Source organism: Tinamus guttatus, unplaced genomic scaffold (assembly GCF_059628265.1).
Source record: "Tinamus guttatus ecotype Peru unplaced genomic scaffold, ASM5962826v1 Tinamus_guttatus_pri_ptg000242l, whole genome shotgun sequence".
In the NCBI taxonomy this organism is placed as follows: domain Eukaryota; kingdom Metazoa; phylum Chordata; class Aves; order Tinamiformes; family Tinamidae; genus Tinamus; species Tinamus guttatus.
The window spans coordinates 1,983,294-2,002,782 of NW_028288776.1; the positions used below are offsets into that span (position 1 = coordinate 1,983,294).

General features: G+C 45.0%; 1 protein-coding gene across 1 annotated transcript in view; it reads left to right on the forward strand.

Moving 5' to 3' along the window:
* Positions 1-11,879: 11,879 nt before the first annotated feature.
* DDAH1 (dimethylarginine dimethylaminohydrolase 1) overlaps positions 11,880-19,489 on the forward strand; it is a 54,797-nt gene continuing 47,187 nt past the window's right edge. Inside the window, exon 1 of the mRNA XM_088526017.1 lies at positions 11,880-12,206. Coding sequence (XP_088382143.1) covers positions 11,895-12,206 — 312 coding nt within the window. The 5' untranslated portion in view covers positions 11,880-11,894. The remainder of the gene's footprint in view (positions 12,207-19,489) is intronic.

The window sequence follows — 19,489 nt, forward strand, 5'->3', positions numbered from 1 at the left end:
GTGTCAGGGTAGCTTCAGGCTTGCTCAAGTTGTGATTCAAGATTCTCATTCTTCTGAAATTCTTTCCAGGCCAAAATGAATTAAATAGTTGCTAATCTTCAATCGTGCCCGGGTGCGGTGGGATCAACGTTTGAGGCTGGCTTCACCACGCAGTGTTCTCGGCCTCCGATTCCTGCGTGGCTGCAAACCCCAGGGAACTGCGGTGTTTGTACCATCCTTATGATCTCTTTCCCTTCAAATTCCTTCTCTAAGCTCCCTGCAGGAGAGCCCTCCTCAGTTTTTCTTTCATGATCATCAGCAAGGATGACTGAGTGTGCACCCGACAGGTATTTAATGGGTTAAAAGCTACCATTATTATGGAGCTGGTTTCCAGACCAGAATAGTACCTAGCTAGGCTCACAAATCATCGTAAATAGGAGAAGAAAATTAATCTTGCTGTGATACACCTAGACAGCCTGCTAACCACAGATAAAAAAAAAAAAAAGTGTCATCTTTTTCCTGTGGGGTATTGTCCAGTTAAATTCATGATAACAACAATAGCCACTGCCACAACAAAAGAACTTTTCATAAAACATTCCCACACAGACAGTGTAGGAATACACTGTTTTAAAAATAGTATTTTAAAATAGTATTTTTAAAAGTTCATAACATCTTTCTCTCCTTTTCTTCCCTTATTCCTAGTGAAAATGCTTAGACCCTAATGCCAGGCAAGAATTCATGGTAGCAGCTAAGTGTAAAAACTGTAATTTATAGTCCTATAGCCTTGTCAAATATAATTACAAACCATGTTCCTAGTGCTGCAAATTACAGAGCACTTCACCAGTGGGAGATGGCACGTTGCCTGTTGCGATAGGTGGTCCCACACCTAGAACCGACTGGCAGCTTGTGCAAAATAGCCAGGCATCTCCTCTGCACCCAGCTGGGCAAGGACAGATGGCCTTTTTCTCCTTCAAAGAGACTGCTGATCGGGCTTTATTTGAAATAGTTTATGTGCATATGAAGTATTCAAAAGAGAAGGAGTATTTTGTGAATGATTTTGTTCATGAGCTAGGTGAAGTGAAAATTTTAATGATTTGCATCTGAAACAGTACAAGCTTTTCAATAGTTGTTTTTTTTTTTTTTTTTTTTTCCTTCTGATAATGGTATCACTTTCATTAGCTCTAAGGCAGCCTTATGCTTTCCTGGCAGTGTAAATTCATTTATACCTGCCTTTAAGGCCTCTCTGTCCTTCCAAAGTGGTGTAGCAGAAGCTGAGGATAAAAGAGAATCAAAGTACTGCTAAAAGGACAAAAAAAGCATGACATAACTAGCACTATTTAATGTGCTTTATAACCTGCCTCCTCCTCAGAAGTTCACACACAAATTGTAAAGTTATGAATGGCTCAAAGGGAATGACTGATTCCCTTTTACACTTTCTTTTCTCCCCGATGTATCCCGTAACTTATCTGCTCTTTGTTGAATGTAGTTGAACTCCAGTTCAGCTAAGCTTGTGGCTTAATTAAAATAATTCTAACTATGATGTGCAAAGGCAAGGCGATTTATACAGCAAGATGTCTCATTCATTGTGGTCTTGAGCTGTCAGCCTAAGTAGGATGGTATTTTACCTCCGTTTTTTCAGAGCTAACCCCTGGCTCTCAGCTCTAGGAGTACTTAATGGGTTTTCCCACTTTAATTCATAATAAAGTGATAATTATGATGATAAAATAGGAGTTCTGAGCTTTTAATGGCTTTTTTTTCTTCAGTGTGCTCTGCACATCTGCACTAATTGCATTAGATGCAGAGTTGAGTAATTGAAGACCTATGGAAAAAAAAACATATTTTGGTCAAGGGCAACTAAGAGGTGCTCCTGGAAACTGCTTGCACTGCTCTGTTCAGCTGTCCCTTAGTTTCTTACATAGCACCAAGGGAGCACCAAGAGAGTACAAAGATCTGCAAGAAATGTTTTGCCACATTGTTCCTTACAAGAAAAGGGAAAATTTGCTCTTTCTTCTTAGAATCCAAACTTGCCTTGGTTCAAAAATAAAGATGTATTAACAAGGCAATGAAAAAATATAACAGATAAATCATAAAAGATGGGACCTTGTTTTCAAGAGAAGCAGACAGGTCCCAGAGCGTCGAAGGACTGTCAGGAGCAGTCAACAGTGTTATGCTTTTTGGTTTAAAAAAAAAAAAAAAAAAACGAACAAACAAAAAAACCCTTCAGCACTAGCAACAGCATCAGGCCTGACTCTAACAAGCTAGATGAATGCGGCCCAAGGGATGCTTCAGGTAGAAGGGGAAACGTGGGACTTCTTGTGTGTCTAATTAGGACACTTGGCAACTGGCTAAACTTTAATTGCTCTCCAGACCTTGCCGAGGAGCGAGGAGGGCTATTGATTTCTGTCTCGGCTCAGGGCTTTCCGAGCGCTTGTCAGCTCCATGTGCACCTAGCGCATGGTCTAGCCTTGTGCCAGCCGAAGCTGCTTGCAGCCCAGCCGTGGGCCGGGGCTCGACGGAGTGTGCCTGGAATGACGAGTCCATTCCGAACCTCCCTCACTTCCCTGTGCCAAGGCTCCGTGTGCGGTCGCTTCCGGAGAGTCCCCACATGGCTGCATCGCCTGTAAAAGCCTTTTACAAACCTCATTGCTGCAGTGCCTGGTTGCCCCTCGAAAGTAAAACAGGCCTAGAAAGATCCTTGGCTCTCTTTGGTCAACAGGAGCAAGACAGTGTTTATTTTATAATGGCGCGTGTTGGTTTATAATGTACTGTTACTGAGCAGAGACTAGAGGTCCATTAGAGGTGGATTTTGTATTTCACTTTTAGACAACAGTGTCCATAGCTGACATTATCTCTTTGGGGTCAGCTTCCACATTTCATGGGCTAATTGCCAGGAAAGCTGTCTCTTGCACACACGTGTTTCTGGCCAGTAGCTGAGAGGGTAATGGTTGCAGAGGAACAAAACTGGTTGAAACAGATACAATGAGAAAACTCGCATGCAGACACGAAGTGTAGCAATTTAATTGGAAGAAAAAAAGGCATTTGGGGAAAAGGTTGAGTAAGAAGGAGAAGATAGCATTGCCATTGCAAAATCAGCAAAAATATGGGCTTGCAGGGATTTACAATTTAATAGGCAAATAGCATCATTATGCACAAGCAGGTTCCTAGACAACTAATCTAACACACCAGGGAGATCAGTGTGCTTGTGCAGGGTAGGTGTGTGTGTGGTTTTGAAAAATAAAGGTTAGAGTAATGATTTCTCTTCTGCTGTGGAATGGATAATTAGTAAAATTCCATGTATTTTCTATTCAGCAGATACAACTCCTAAATATCTGGGACTTGCATCATTTGGTGTCCCAATAGTAAAAAACTGCTAGATACACCCTATTCTGTGAAAAGTGTTTGTATACAAAATGGGAAGTGGTCCTTTTGCAACTAATAACTTTAATAACTAATCCCATTGAAATATTTGATTGTGGAAAACAAACCTTATATGTGGCCAAGGCAGTAAAGACAGAAAAGGTAAGGTTTAGATCCCTACATGCCAACTTTAAAATGGGAATATGATGCATTTTCTGATGATCGGTTAGAGCTTGACTTTCATTCTATTAACGTATTTTTAAATCATGATGTCACTGTTACTTTCATGTATATGTATCTCCTTTTAGAATCAGGAGATGACAAAATACACAGTAAAAGTAATCTGAGACCTCAGACAGCTGATAAAATAAAACATCTCTTGATATATCTCCTTTGTTAGTCAGTGTTGGGTTATAGTCTCATTTTGTACCCAGAGCAGCTCTACTATTTGTAATAAAACACTTCCCACATGACACTGTCTTGTCATCTTCACTGCTTCTAGTGAGGTTTAAAGTGACTCATACTTTACTGTGTCCTACTTATGATATCTCAGATGTTGCTTTTTCCAAGGCGCTTCCCCATGTCTTTGACCTTCAGGTTGCTTTCAGGTGTTGAAAGAGAATCACGCAGAACTGGAAATGCCTGAAATCATGAGTTGTCTTCTTTAAAACTATGTCTTTTTTTTCTTTCTTTTGTGAAAAATAAATAAATAAAAGAGGATTTTTCCCACTGATATTAAAAAAGTTTTCAAATGACTTTCTAATTGAAATGAATGAGTAACTCTGATGTTCCATTCCTGCAATAATGCATTGTTAAAGTGAGCAGATAATTATACTTTGAGTTTATATATCTTGTAAAACTGCTACCATAATCATTAAATAATTGTATTTAATTTAGATGCACAATAAAATTTCATTCCTATTTGCTGTGCTCATTAGCATAAGGTATTTATTCTCTGATCTTGAGCGAACTAAGAATATGAGCACTTGGAGGTACCAGCCTATGTGTGTCATGCAGTGAGGGGCGCATCTGGCAAAATGCATTAATTATATATACATTTTTGTTACTGCTTTTCAAGGAACCAATACGAGGGCCAATATATCTTTTCAGTGCTGATTTTGTCTTTGTGGCTATGCTGTTAAAGGCTTGGCTGGTTCTCTCTCCTTGTGCTCCCAAGCATGTTTCTAACACAGCTGAACTCACACAGTCAGCAAAGCTACTGGCAAGTGTATTCTGTGTGTGAACTGCTTTCTGCTAACAGGTCAGGAAAGACAACGTTCATTCCTTTCAGATAATGTGGCTGGCAATGCTTGCATGTCACATGTCTACCTTAAGAATAAAAGTCATCGTTTTTCCATAAAATATTAAATTACTATAAAATGTACAAAGGTAGATATTTGAAATATCAACATATCTGACAACTGTGAGCACCAGTACTGAAATTTAGCAGTGTCTAGCTCAAAAATGGGAACGCTTTCCATTAAACTGACATGTAAATGAAGTTTTTGTATTACCAAACTCTCATGTTCAATAATTTAAAGGTCATAAGAAGTCTTCAGGATCTAGGAAAAAAGAGTTGTAATCATCAGCTTCAATACACCACCAGGAAAGAAGGACAAGATTTTTCACTAGTGTAATTTAGCATAGTTTCTTGGAGTTGAATCCCGCCCAATAGATGATTACATAGAACTAAACAGGAGGAAGTGATTTTTTGGTATAATTCTTGTTAGTCAAGTGAAAGGATAGGAGATTTGTATTAGTTCTCTCTCTTTTTTTTTTTTTTTTTTAACAGCAGTAATTCAGTTGATCAAGCCTTCGCCCTTTGTGTTTGGCATATTCAGTCTGAGTTGGCCTTTGTGGCAATTGGTGGGAGAATTCAAATAAAACCTGTTTTAGTCTAAGAAGAGGGTTAACAGCAACTTTATGAACTTCAGCAAGGATGGAGCAGCCCCATACACCCAAGCAGGGCAGGAACCAAGAGGCTGAGTAAAAGCCCTGCTCAGTGGGACTTGAAGCTTGCCATGGGTACCAGGTTCGCTCTCTGCAAACACACAAGCAGGATATGCATTAGGAGGATCATGGCCAGCCAACGGAGAGAGGCTTTTATTTCCCTCTACTTTGTACTGGTGAGGCAATATCTGGAATATCGTATCTAGTTTGGGGTTCTTGAGTCAAAGGGGATGTTAAGAAACCAGAGGTTGTCCAGCAGAGGATTAACAAAGTCTTTAGGGGTCTGGGACTCCTGACCTACAAGGAGAGATGAGGGGAGTGTAGTCTGGAGAAGAGTAAGGCTTATATCAACCTGCAACTACTTGATGGGAACTGACATACACAGTGAAAACAAATTCATCTCAATAGATGCAGATTTCATGGGGATTTCTGTAGGACTTTTTGTTCTTCAGCACATTCATAAATGATCTGAAGAAAGAAGGTGAAAAGTCAGATGAGAAAGTTGCTGATGCTATTGAGTTACTCAGCAGGACTCGGGGGATTACAAATCCTCAGTGCAATTCCACTTGCAGGACAATAAAAGAACAGATAACATTTACTCAAGGGACGTGCACAGGGAAACATGATCCCAATAACGCATACACAGGGATGGGCTCTGCTCTCCTGAGGTCCAGGAATCAGACCTTGAAGTTGCACAAGCTCTTCAGCTCCCCGTTCCCTCAAGACCAAAAGCTAAGTGAGCAAGGGTGCCTCATCTCCTGGTGATCCATGCAGCTTCCTTACTTGTCAGGGACAGTGGCAGCAGTAGTTCTGTCCCTTCCTGATCTTCACCCTAACTGCTCCACTTCTCCGTTCTTTTTCAGCCGATGAGTTAGAGGTACCCAGAAACTTTCTAATTAAATGACAAGGAACAGCACAAGCTAGAAAGGACAAAACTGATCACCTGGTATCTCTGCAAGTCTTCCAGCCGGTGACACTTCCCTGGCTACTGCTTGCTTCCTATGGAAGCATGCACATGTTGTTTCCATATGGAGGAGTGAAGATCTACTGAACATCTTCATTTGAAGAAGAAAAGATCTTTTAATATTTGTTTTGTGATGGATTACAGCAATAGTTATTGCCATGAGCCTCGACACATTCCTACTAAGGCTAATCTGTTCATTTTTTCATGTTATACAGCCTCTTTGCTCTGACATTTAGGACAGAATAGTAATAAATTCAAAAAAAAAAAGGATACTGGAAATCTTAGACTTTCTCAATTTAATCTATGATGTATTAACCTGTTTGTCTTCATCACTAATCTTAGTGTCAAGGTAGCTGGCAAAAGAAATGTTTGTCATTTGCAAACACACAAGGCAAATCACAAACCTGAGGGGTTGTGTTTATATATATATATATATATGTATATATACATGTACCTCCATAATCTCTTTCCTGAGGATATCATGCTAATTCTACTAAACCATTTCCATGTAAATATATTGCTCCATCGTTACATGTGCAGATTGCTGACCAAGTCAGGACCAAAAATATACCAAGCATTTACACACCAAGGGGAAAGATGTGTGATAGGAAAGGCTGGGGGGTTCTTTCCCAGGCAGCCAGCTCTGGGAAGCAACAGGAAGTACAAACTAAGAAAAGCAAAACCTGCTGCAGCCAAATGTCACTGCATTGTACCTGAGCTGGCAAGGGCTCTTCGGGCAATGACGCCAATGGGCTGCCACACCTGCACAGGTGACAACAGGTCAGCAGAAAAGGGAAATGTAGACAGAATAAACAGCTTTGCAAAGGTCTTTGCAAAGGGTCCTTTAGAAAATATTAACATATAGCAGTCAGCATTTTTAATCCTTTTTTTTTTTTTTTAGGGAGTAGAAGAAAGGTATTGTTTCAGTGATAAACCAAAGGAAATGCATGATCCCAGTCATGTCATGCAGCCCTTTACCAGGAGCTGTGCCTTCCCAAAGGCTGTATCCTGTCCTTCCTACCAGCAGCTCTTTCCCTGGGCTCGTGGTGCAGCTGGCGATGGCTCCGTGTGCTGGTGTCTATGCACCAGGTGCCACCAGCCTGTGCGCCCTCGTGGGCCCCAGGGATGGTGTGAGAGTGACTGGCATGAGCTGCCCCGTTTCTGCTGCAGGAGCTGATCGTTTCTTGCCAAGCAAATAAAATAGCATTCTGTATTAAAAATGGTGTCAGATAGCAGGAAAAAGTCTTGCAATCAGGGCAGCCACCAGAAGAGCAAGTTGCAAAGCACTTATCCTAGCCTTGTCTCCGTCTCCTCTCTCCCAGCTGGTGTGGCATTGCCAGCGTATTTCTGGGAAATGCATCCATCAGAGAAATAAATGCTGTCTTCCCATTCTTTCCAGAAGAAAGATGTCAAATGTTGTTTTTCAGTATAAATTTCCACTAGTAGCACTACTATTCTCACTATTATCCTTTGGCCTTCATCATGTGAGCCTGAGCCCCTACAGAGAAGGAAGAAGAGAAGGGCACGTGAGGTACAGTGGAGGTGAGGAGAGAGAAACAACGAATATAAATAATCAAAATTCTGCATCTGCCTCTCAACTGATGTGTTTGTTCAGCCAAGTAAACCCGAAAGTTGATCGTGGCTGTACTGGTGCAACCTACTGTAACAAAACGTGTGGGAAGACCCCAAATGCCAAGAATTTCCTGCGTGCCTGAGATTTGTCCGTGCTCCCCAGGGCCACGTGTCACGGCGGCCGCGCGGCTGCAGTTGCCTTCTGGAGAATCGTGCTTTGACAGCAGCCTTCCCAGCACTGCGTAGCTGCCAGCTGATGGAAATTCCTGCTTCTCCAGCTGAGAAAATGCCCAGTGCATTATCCCATAGCAGACAAAACAAATTACTGTGTTTCTTGTGAAACAGTTATATATAGAATGAAGCTGGCCCTGGTAAGATTGCTGGAGTTCAGCTCAGGTGAGGGAAGGTGTTGCTCCCCACAAGGATTTCTCCACCCGCTGGCAGACACAGGGGTGAGTTAGGCCATCTAGGAGAGATTGGTCCCCCTTCTATGAGCAAGCTGCTCCATACAGGGCAGGTGAAGAGCTGAGTTTGTTAAGCATTTGGAGTAAGTAAAAATCCTGGGGACTGTGTCAGTACAGTGGGCAAAGTCAAGTGGGGCGACTTGTTGCTGGAGATTGCTTTCTTGAGATCAAAGTCCTTAACTCCTTTAAATGTTAAGCTCACAACCGCTACTTATTTAGTGAGAATATTGCTTATCTGAATCCCTGTGTGCTTTGTCTTCTTGTAGTAGAGCAGGAACTGAAAACTTATGTAGACTAACTGGCTGAAACAGCACCTCTTGGACAAATTAACTCTTTCAAGACACTCTTCTCACTCATCTAAAGCATGAGTAAAATAATGTTTTCTCTTCCCTGTATGTGTGTAAGACCCAGTCCTGAAGATGCTGCTGCAGCATCTGTAGGTGGTGGAAAGGATGCTGACCCGGAGCATCCTGTGGTGGCATGGACGGGCAATGCGGCTGCCTGGAGCACTGTGTTCGAGTTTGTCACAGCCACACAAGCTGTTTGACAGCAGTAACCAACTGTGGCCTTCATTCACTTAGGGTTTTATGCAAATTTTGTACACGTGATACACATTAGAAACTATTATCTAGCCATTTTGACCAAAATTACCAAGCATTTTCACTGCGAGAGCAAAAACCGGTGGATGTGTTGGGACCTCTTCCAGTCCATCCTTCTTCCTCAGCTCTAGCAATCTGCTCCTAAGAAGTATTTCTTTACCCTCCTCTTAAAAACATCCATAGAGAGGCTGCGTGTTCCTCCCAGGCAATCTTTTCCAGTGCTCTTTATTGTAGAAAGCTTTCTGTGCTTTTCCTCACAGCAGTTGAAGTCTGTTACCTGTCTGTACCTCATGGGTATGGAAAACAAATTTTTCTCTTCATCTTTGTAGCACCTTTTTTTCAAACCATCTTCAAGTTATGCAGAAAGTCTTATCAATATGCTGGTGGTGACTGTCAAATGGACAAAATTTTACTCTGATCATTGATGATTTTTCTGCCAGAACTTTTAAACCATATCTTCTTTTTCAATATCTATTGCTTTCTGCTGAAAGTGAGTATGCTGTTCACATATGCTTCCTCAAGTACATTTTGCAAAGCAATTTTCTTTTCACTGTCACTGTCAGCAGATGCCTCTGTGTAGTGTCAGTCATAAAAAAAAAAAAAAGGATTTGCATTCCTTTTCTATATTTTCTGTATAATGTGTTCCCCGCTTTCTACATACATCTTTTCTAACACCACTTAAGGGGTCTGGCTCACATCTGCCATTACAATATTTTTTTGTGCATCATTTTGTATGAGTTCCATAGTGAGACAGCCTTTTTCTTGCTATCAGGTAATATCTTTGCTTTTTTTTTCACCAGCCACTCCACGACGACAAAATTACTAGGAAAATGCTGGGTATGCAGCAAGACAGACAAGAAATAGTATGTAGCTGATTGTAGCCAACCCATTTTGTATTACTGCATATGATGAATTTTAACATCACTCCCACAAGACTGTGTGAACACACTCAATTATGCAATGTTAATTTGTGAGTAAACTAATATTTTGTTCAGCTTATTACAACTATGCACAATTTTGCTGCAGCTGCATCTGTACATAGATCGTTAATGGTGCATTTCTTTTGAACATGAATAATAGAACAATTACTATCAGCAAACAGTTCTTCATTGGTGTATAAACTGCATGGTTTTACACATTTAAGGAAAAGCTAAGGATAGCTTTTTTTTTTTACTGTACAGTTGCTACTTATGTAACTATGTGTAAAATAGATAGCACTTTGTATTTCAAAAAAAAAAAATATTCGCCTATTACTGTTCAGGAAAAGCTACTTCTTACTTCTTTCTGAAGTATCTTGTCTGCCCTCACACACAAGGGCACTTAGCAGATGCTGGAGATGAGTGTAGCCAGCTCGCCGAGCGCAGCCGTGGCGTCGGAGGTCGTCCTGCGCCGATGACGGTGCCCCTGGCACAGATCTCCATGCCTGACTGGGGAGCGCGTGCACGCAATGACTGCAGCACATCACCTAAGAGCTCATATTGCTGTAATCGTGGTCAGATATAAACATTGTCGTGGCTGATGCTTTCACAAAGTATTTATGAATGTTGATAAATCTGTATTGATTAGAAATTTACAATTCAGTGGCTGTGGGACATCTATTTACAGGACTTTTTCACACAGAAACCTGGCAATTTTTTAATCACATATGGATAGCAACATCTCTTCATTTCACTAAAAGTCATGCTAACAAAACATGAAAACTAAAGTGTGCTACCGGACAAATCCCAAATCTGCGAAGGATACAAATATTCTTTAATGACCACAGGATGATGACACAAAAAGGTGACACTAGCAAGCTTTAATACTATGTAACAGAAATGGAGGAATACCATTTCTAGTAGTTTTCTCAAGAATTTGGTATGTCCTTAATGAAAGCAACACAATTACCTGCCTGCTTAAGGAGAATGATATTTGCACATTATTCAGTGAATCACAGTTACTCAAGTCACAGCACCTATGTACACTGTGTGCTGGGTACTTGACGCGGTACTAGGAGAGCACATGGATTCAGTCAGCTGCCACTTTGGCAACACACGTCAATATGTGCTTCATGGTGCTCGCTGGTCTTTCCCCAAAACCCCAAAGGTGTGACGACTTCCAAGACCACCAAGCCCAGGCAGTTGCGGTTTGTCTGAAGCCCCATGGCCACAATGGGTGTACAGAGACCTCCCCAGCTCGCCCTTGCGGTCCGAGGGGTGCAGAAAGACAATCCTGGTGGTGGAGGGAGGGCTGGAAGGAAAGCAGTACGGCTGCTCCTGCCAATGCCCATGCCGGGGCAGTGACCCCACAAAGGTGGGCCTGGGGCAGCGTGTCCCTCACCCTCCCTCCATGAGCCAGCAGCAATGGGGGCTCGTCCCACGGCAGGAGAAAACCTGGGGGAAATCCAATGCGGAGAAGAAAGGGATGAGTCTCTGTCACTGGAAAAGATGAATAATCCTCACTGAGGTAAAACCTTGGTCTCCCTACAACCCCGTGGATGTGGGAGCTTGGGCGACCTACAGGAGTGGACGAAGATGGGGAAGCTTGCAAGAAGGACGGGTCTGTGACAAGCAAGAGCGACGCGGAAGCCCGGGTGTGATTTCCTTTGGATTTGTGTTTGGCACCGTCTGCCCTGCTGGAGGGCTCCCTGCTCGGCTCCACAAGGCCCAACGCCGAGCCCTGGGTCAGCGCGGCAGAGCCGGCGGCGGCCTCGCCTGGCCTGGCCTGGCCTGGCCTGGCCTCGCCCGAGCGCGGGGCCGCGCGGGGCAGCCGGGGCCCGGGACCCCGCGCCGGGCCCCGCTCCGCACAGGTAAGCGGCCCCGCCGGGACGGCCAATGGCGGGGCGCGCCCGCCGCCGCCAGCCAATGGGAGCGCGCCTGGCCGCGGCCTCATGGAAATGTGCCCGGTGGGCAGCCAATGGGCGGCGGGCGGCGCGGCGCTTTATCAGCTGCCAGGGCGGGCGGCGCGGAGCGCAGCGCAGCGGAGCGGAGCGGGCCGCGGCCTCCCCGCGGCGGCGGCAGCAGCAGCAGCATGGCCGGGCTGGGCGGCGGCGGCGGCCCCGCTGCCTTCGGGCGCTGCACGCACGCCGTGGTGCGCGCGCTGCCCGAGTCGCTGTGCCGGCAGGCGCTGCGCACCGCGCCGGGCCCCGACGTGGACTTCGCCCGCGCCGAGCGCGAGCACCAGCTCTACGTGGGCGTGCTGAAGAGCAAGCTGGGGCTGCAGGTGCTGGAGCTGCCGGCCGACGAGAGCCTGCCCGACTGCGTCTTCGTGGAGGATGCGGCCGTGGTGTGCGAGGAGACGGCGCTGCTCACCCGCCCGGGCGCGCCCAGCCGCAGGAAGGAGGTGCGGGGGGAGCGCGGCCGGCGGCGGGGCCGGGGCGGCGGCGGCCCCTGCCCTGCCCTGCCCCTCCCTGGCGGCGCGAGCGCGGCCCGCGGCCGTTGAACCGCCGCGACCGTTAAACGGCCGGGGGGTGGGGCGCGGCCGGGGAAATGGCCGAGGCAGGTGGGCGGCGGGGCGGGACCGGCCGCAATGGCCCGCGGCGCCCCGCGCGCCCCGCGCCGCTCGTGACAATGCGGGAGCCGCTCGGGCTGTGGCTCGTGCCCCCCCGCGCGAGGGGCCCGCGGGATTTGCTGGGCTCGCCCCCTTGCCGCGGGTGACCGGCGCATAGCACAGGCTGATGCCGGTGCTCCAATGCTGCTGGGTCCCCATCCCGTCTCCATCATGTTCGGCGTGGTGTGGGCTCTCCTTCAGGAAGTTCCTTGCAGGTGGCTCGGGTACCAGTGCGGCTGCCCGCGTGGGAGCGGGTGCTCTTGGGTCTGGTGCGTTGGCCTGGGTGCCCTTGCCCCTCATGCTGCCTTCCTGTGCACCCGCTGCATGTCTGCAGGGGCAGGAGCTAGGGGAGTGTGGGGGTGCAGCATCGCAAGCGTTCCTACCCAACGGATAGGTGTAAGGGATGTGCTACTGCAGGAGCACTTCTGCTGTGGGTTTAAAAAATGGATGTGTGTATATATATATTTTTTTCTTAACCTACTTGGTCTCATCATGAACCGTTACATCAATGAGTGAATGTGCCAGTCATCCAGTTATCTCTCTTCCTAGAAGTGATAGGAGCAGCAAATAAAACAATCCTCAATTAATCTGTTCAAATCTGCAAAACTACTGCCCCAGCCACGCGCTTGCCCGTAAGCGGGTTTCATGGTAACCCTTTTCTCATGTCTTCCAGTTCCCATCCTCTCTGTGCTACCATAGCCCATCCTGTGACCCAGGGGCACTGCCTGTGGTGGCTATGCAGCAGGGCTGGGTTGCTAGTTGAAGTGAAACCCTAACAGTGCTTAACTTACTCAAAGTGCAATGGTAACTGTCTCCATGGCCTCGGTCTTCTTGATTTACTGTATTCATTTTAAAATAATAAAGCTTACTTGCCTGAGCATTTTGTCCAGCCGTGTAAGCGTGAAACATTGCACAGATTTTTCAGTGGTCCTTTCCCTGCTCCTTTACCCTGACTTGCTGGTATGTAGCTGTGTGACTCCCGTTGCCCTGTGGATGTAGCTGGCCCTTGGAGCAATTGCTTGTGTGCAGAATTTGCCCCTTCGTGTAAATGTATGAAGTGTGTGTTAAAATACAAGTGTATGTCTGGGCAGGAGGGAACTTGGTGCTTAGAGCCCAGCAAGTAGCCAGGAACGCGGGGTGGCTTCTCTTACCCTAATGGGGATGATGGCACTGAAGGAGGTGGGAGTCACTTGACTAAAGCATCAGCAGAAGGAAAGAGGAAGTATCTCCTTCCCTTTTGAGGTCTCAGATTGTGCCAATGCAAAGTGAAATCCAAAGGACAAGGTGTGGCAGTGGAATTGAATACCAGTGTTGGCTGTAACTATTGGTTAAACCATTTGAGGGGCAGTAAAGAAATGAACATGCCTGGAACAAGAAAGCAAAGGACATGGGGTCATTTATAAAAAGAAGCAGGTTGTTTCTCCCTGCTGCCTTCAGTGTCATTGATTATTCTGGCGCTGCAAAGGTAGTGGAAAAAGATGTACAACCCAAGGTTGCAAGAGAAAGGGTTGGTGATTTCTGGAGTAGAGAGATGGGGTTTGCCAGACCCTTGAGTGAAACAGTGTTGGATGTGAGTACCTGATATCATTAATCCTCTTTGAGGATTAACAGCAGCTAATGAAGCACCCAAGCAACTGCTTTGTTTTACCTGCCTGATATTTGTAATAGGCAATATACAATTTTTCCATTAACAAAAACCACAACATGTGACATTTATTTCTGTAATCCCAAATATGTTAAATTGTTTTTACCATAATTAGATGTTATTCCTTGGCATCCACAAAGATTTAAAAAATTGTGCTGCAGGGGATGCACATGGTAACAATTTCTTTAAATTACAGAATTTATTGTCAGTTTGAGAATAGTAAAAAATCTGTTAGGTTTATTTTCTGTTTTCTTGCTTGGCCCATACATGCTTGGCCTGAGACCAGATTTCTTATCAATCAGTTACCTGCTTTGAATGAAATAGTTCAAAAGCAATTTGAAGTAAAGCCCAAACATGGCATGTTCTTGCATGGAGCAGCAGAACAGATTTACTTCCTTCTGAGTGACTTACCCAGACATACTTATAAATCAAAAGAACAGAAAAAGTTCTGAAGCGTAATTTGAACCTTATTTGTTTTCTTGGATGACGGGGCAAGAATTAAAAAAGAAAAATCCTCTTAAAATTATAATAATGCATGACACTGCAGTATATTATATTGTTTGTCTGATCATGTAACTCTTAATTATTTATAATGACTCTTCTGGCAACATCATTACAGCCCTGCCCTGTGGAGAAGGGAGAAGAGATTGTCAGAGAGTGGGGCACTTTCTGTGGGGCTGTTCCTGGTCGCTGCGAACGCTGCAGCTGCCATGGCTGCATCTCTGGCTTTCCTGCCCCTGGAGACATCCCGCTGGGGACCAGCCCGGGGTCCTTTCCCCTCTTCCCTGGCAGAGTGGGCAGGCTTGGGCTTGCAGTGCGTTGTGTGCTGGTCGTGTGCAGCCAGCCTGGTTGGAGGGGTTGCAGTGACCGGGCTGCTGTTTAAAAACAGTGAGAAGAAAGTAGAGCCGAGGTTTTAGAAAGACCAAACCTGAATGGGAGCGTTTCACCTGGACATCAGCTCGTTGGGGTGGCGGGCCTGGTGTTTGTCTTAGATGGTGGCAAATGTCTGTGTTTCCCCAAGAAACAGTGATGTTTCTTGCAGTTTCCTGACCCTGTGGAGGTTCCTCTGTTCTCTTCCTGTCTAGTCTTCACCCTTCTTGGATGTATGTGGTGCAGTGGCTTGGCCAGTTCAACTGCCAAGCCTGCAGCAGCTCCAAACATTTGGTGTGGGGTGGCCCTTCCTGAGCAACCTGCTGAGGATCTGAGTCTGCAACACCCAGGAGAAATTGCTGTTTCTGAGATTTCTATCCCATCTTTGTATCCCCCACCAAGATTATTCCTGGAGTTTTGTGACAAAAGAAGTTGCTGAAAGGCCTCTTACAGGGTTTGTCTTGCTTAATATCCTTATTGGTGACCTCCCAGGGGTAGTCCCAAATTTAGTGGAAGCAGGTGATGGGCTTGAAGACCAGGCTGCCATTCAGAGAATCCAGGCTGGAGCAATGAGCTGATGGGAACCTTATGAAAATCAGTAGGGATAAAGGGAAGGAGGATCCCCTGACAGGCTGGGGACAGTGCTACAGGAAGACCCTGGCAGGGCTGTGGTGAGCAGCAAGCTGAACGGCAGCCAGCAGCATGTGGTGGTTGGACTGTCGTGTGCTCTGTACCTTCATGGACAGTCACTAAATCTGGAGGGCTCTCATGCTGATGGGTCCCCTGTTGGAAGATTAGAAGGATGAAGCCCTGTGAAAGCAATTGCGTTGTGTTTCTTTATGCTGTTTCCAAGAGTCTTGGCTCCCACTTCAGCTGGTTCAGGCAGCTCGGTGTGGGTATGAACGAAGGAGGCTTTCGTGCGTTATCACTCGCGTGATCTGCTGCATGACAGAAGGGGAGAGAACGGAGGCAGTCTGCGTACAAAACCACTTCTCATATTCTTTTTATATAACCTAAGCTTAAACCCATGAATATTTTAATAGTGCAATTGATACATGCTTGGCTTAATCCAGTTAATGTAAAGAAAACCAACTTGTGAGCACGCACCGCTGACCCAAGCTGTTCTGTAACAAAGTGATGTTTCTTTAGCTGGCCTCATAGCCAGGTTTGTCTCGCCAATCTTGTCTTGCTTTAGGTCATTTCCAAGTGGATTAACTATTTAGCTGACTTATTTGCAGAGTAGGAGGATAGGGATGGATTTTTTTTTTTCTACCAAATTCCTGTGAAGAATTAACAGAGAAGGGCTGGTGTCCAGGGAACTTGCTAAGAGGGCTGGTGACAGAACAACCTTGGAGGCCTGATCAGACCAGTGAAAGATTACGGACATGGGGTCTGTGCAGGTACATCTTGAAGATGAACATGCAGCTGGAGCAGCTCTGTTCCAGCTGCATAATAGTCTGTCTGCCTGATGTGTGACCTGAGAAACTCTGTCCATCTCCTGCATTTCATGTTACTGAAAACTATAGTGCAATATTTAACTGTTGCATGTATTTTTTTTTCTCTCTCTGAGAGTAGCTTATCTACTTTAGTAAACAGGAAGATCTTTCTTTTGTAAAAATGACAAACACTTCTACTTTCAGGTATTATCCTATCCCTAATGTAGGATAGTATTTTTAATATTCTTTAGACACTTAAGAGTTGTCTTCATAGGGATGCTAACTCTGGCTGATGACTGATGAAAAATTAGTCATGCATTTAATGGCTTGTTTGCAAAAATCAGACACTTATTTCAAAGCATTATGTTTCTGTGCAGGGAAGGCTGTATAAACAAGCCCTTAGACTTGTGTTTATCGAGTTTTGAGCACCATTTTCTGTGGGTTGGGAGGGAATCTTAGGTTTTATTGGCTAGCAAGGTAAAAAGAACAAAGCAGGGATTGCCAGCCACCTATCTGCTGGTTTTGGAGTCTTTCTACTCTTCCTTCCTCTTCCCCGCCTTTTTATTTGATTGAGATCAATTACGGTAGCTTTGCATGTACCAGACAAATCGATAACAATAGTTAGTAATAGCACTGATTGAGCTTTCGGGCTTTATAGATTTTATTGGCTACTCTTTCAACACCATTGGATCCTTTACTGGTTGTCTGTAACAAAATCAAAATCCGGAGTTACATTTTTTTTTTTTTCTCTCCACACTGCTGTAGGAAAAGAGTTAAATTTGGTCATGCTCAGTCCTTACTGGGAAATAACCCAGTATTTTTTTAGTAGAGTAGAAAAATTAGTCATGCATTTAATGGTTGGTTTGCAAGAGTCAGACATTTATTTCAAGGCATTATGTTTCTGTGTTCTGAACTTATTTAAAATTTTATAGTTCCTAGGGAGTTTTGGTTTTATCAGAAAGATAAAGCTTTAAAGCAAGCCAGAGGTAGATTATTAATGCAGATAAACTGATGTTTTGTTCAGCTGTGTGCAATCACCAATGTGCTCAATGTTCAAGTTGAGTAATTTCAATTGAAATGTTGTGATCGCTGATCAGATTGCCAATTTCAGAATCTTTTGTTCCAACAATGTGTTCTCAAATGTTTATTCCTCTAGTATAAACTCTTCATGTCACCTTCTGCACGCAACAGGATTAGTGGCTGAGAAGAGCTTTCATCAGCACATTGCTCTTACTGCATAAATTGCCTTGGCATGCTTGGGATAGTACTAAATGGCATTTCCACCATTTCTTTGCTTGTGCAGGCAGATGGAAATCCAAAAGTTCAGCTAAATGCACGTTCAGTGACCTGGTCCCTTCAGCCCTTGCATAGGGAAGGGAGCTGGAGGACAGTTTCAAGAGCTGCTGCAGAAGAGGTCACCATGGTTCTTCCCTTGGTTGTCAGGAGAAGAAAATGCACAACCAGGAGCCCTATCTCCAAAGTCTACAGGCGAGCAAGTTTGGGGGTTTCATGTGTGCAGTGGAGGAGAAGGGAGGGTATGCATCCTCCAGCAGCAATGACAGTGGTTAAGTACAGCTTTCCTGACTAGCCAAGGAGTGTGTTTTATAGTCCTTTCTGCTCAACAAGCATTGACTCTCTCAGTTTTGCTTTCAAGCTCTAGTACTTCTTAGCGTGTGCTCTTGCTGGGCAGTGGGGCTCTGCACAGCTCTCCAGTTCTGCACATTCCTGCCAGGCAGCATCAGGCTGGATTCTAAGCTTGCACAGCTGCCTACTTGCCAGCTTGTTAGCACGACTTCTGTGGAGCTGCACAGGAGGCCAGAGCAGGGACCCCCTCCTTTCTTCCTTTTCTTGCTTTGAGGTGGTTTGGATAGTGGAATAGGCTCTTTGAGCTGATGTTTTGTACGGCCTCATGAACAGCTGTACCCAGAGGGGCCATACAGAGCCAAGAGAGTGCCCAAAGACTCCTTGCACTTATTTTTTAGCTCATCTCACCCTGGATCAATGCTAGCAGAACCCAGAGTAGTTTATATAGTTGCAGTGTCTGGTCATCTGTATTGTTGAGCCATATTTAGGTGATGTTCATGGTGAATATGGTACTTGTTGAAGAGCTGGCTAGTGTGTGTGCTGGAGGGGCTGGTAAACTCCAAATGGGAAGGGCAATAGCTGCAGAGTTTTGTTACTGAGACCTTCTTGCAGCAGGTCAAGAAATGGGAGGAAGCATCAGGTCCTTGATTAGCCACAGGGGCTGGCACTGAATTTGTCATTTGAACAGGGTCCTGTGTGCCTGTGGCTGAGGAGAAGGGATTCCTGTGTTGTAGGAGCAACTCCACAACCCTGGTGAAGCTCTAGGTTGGCCAGTCTAGATAAGCAAGTGTTCTGGAATGGCAGCACCCTGCGACAGTGATCAGTGACACTGCCTGTTCTGTGGCTCCCAAGGGCACCATGAGCAGGCAGCACAGCCAGCTCGGGGCAAACCCTCCAGCTGGGGCACAAAGCTTAGGGAAGCTCTTCTGTCCAAACTCATCTCTAAAAACACCCTGAGATGTTGAATATCCACTACTAGCAACATGACTGGCCCCCATTTCCTCTATAGATGCAGTGGTGCAAAATAATTCCTGTTACAAACTAGTAGAGGAGCTAGCTTCAAGAGAAGCAAATTCATGGCTCTGCTATCCCTTGAAATTAGTTTTTTTTGGTTGTTTTATAGTGTGTGGTAGTGAAAGAACCTGTTTTGAACACAAACATAAAAGATACTGTCCTGGGTTGTCATTGTATTATTTCAGTTTTACTTCTCAATTTGTTTTCAGTTACAATCAGACTCAGATTAAAATTGGATAAGATATATACACCTGGGTTTCATTATCTCTCTTGCAGCAGCATCATATGGTGAATGAGATTATATAGTTAACAAATGTAGCAGTCTTCACCAAAGCGCGTGCTGTTTGGAGGTGTGTACATTGGCTCGTGCTTCTCTCCAGGAGCAAGCAGGAGCTATGCATCACAGGGCATGGAAAGCAAACAAGTGACTGGGAATATCAGAGTCTACATTGGTGTTATTTTTGATATATTTTTAGATTTAACTTCCAGTGTTTTGTTACTAACATATAAATTAACCAGAAAGTCTT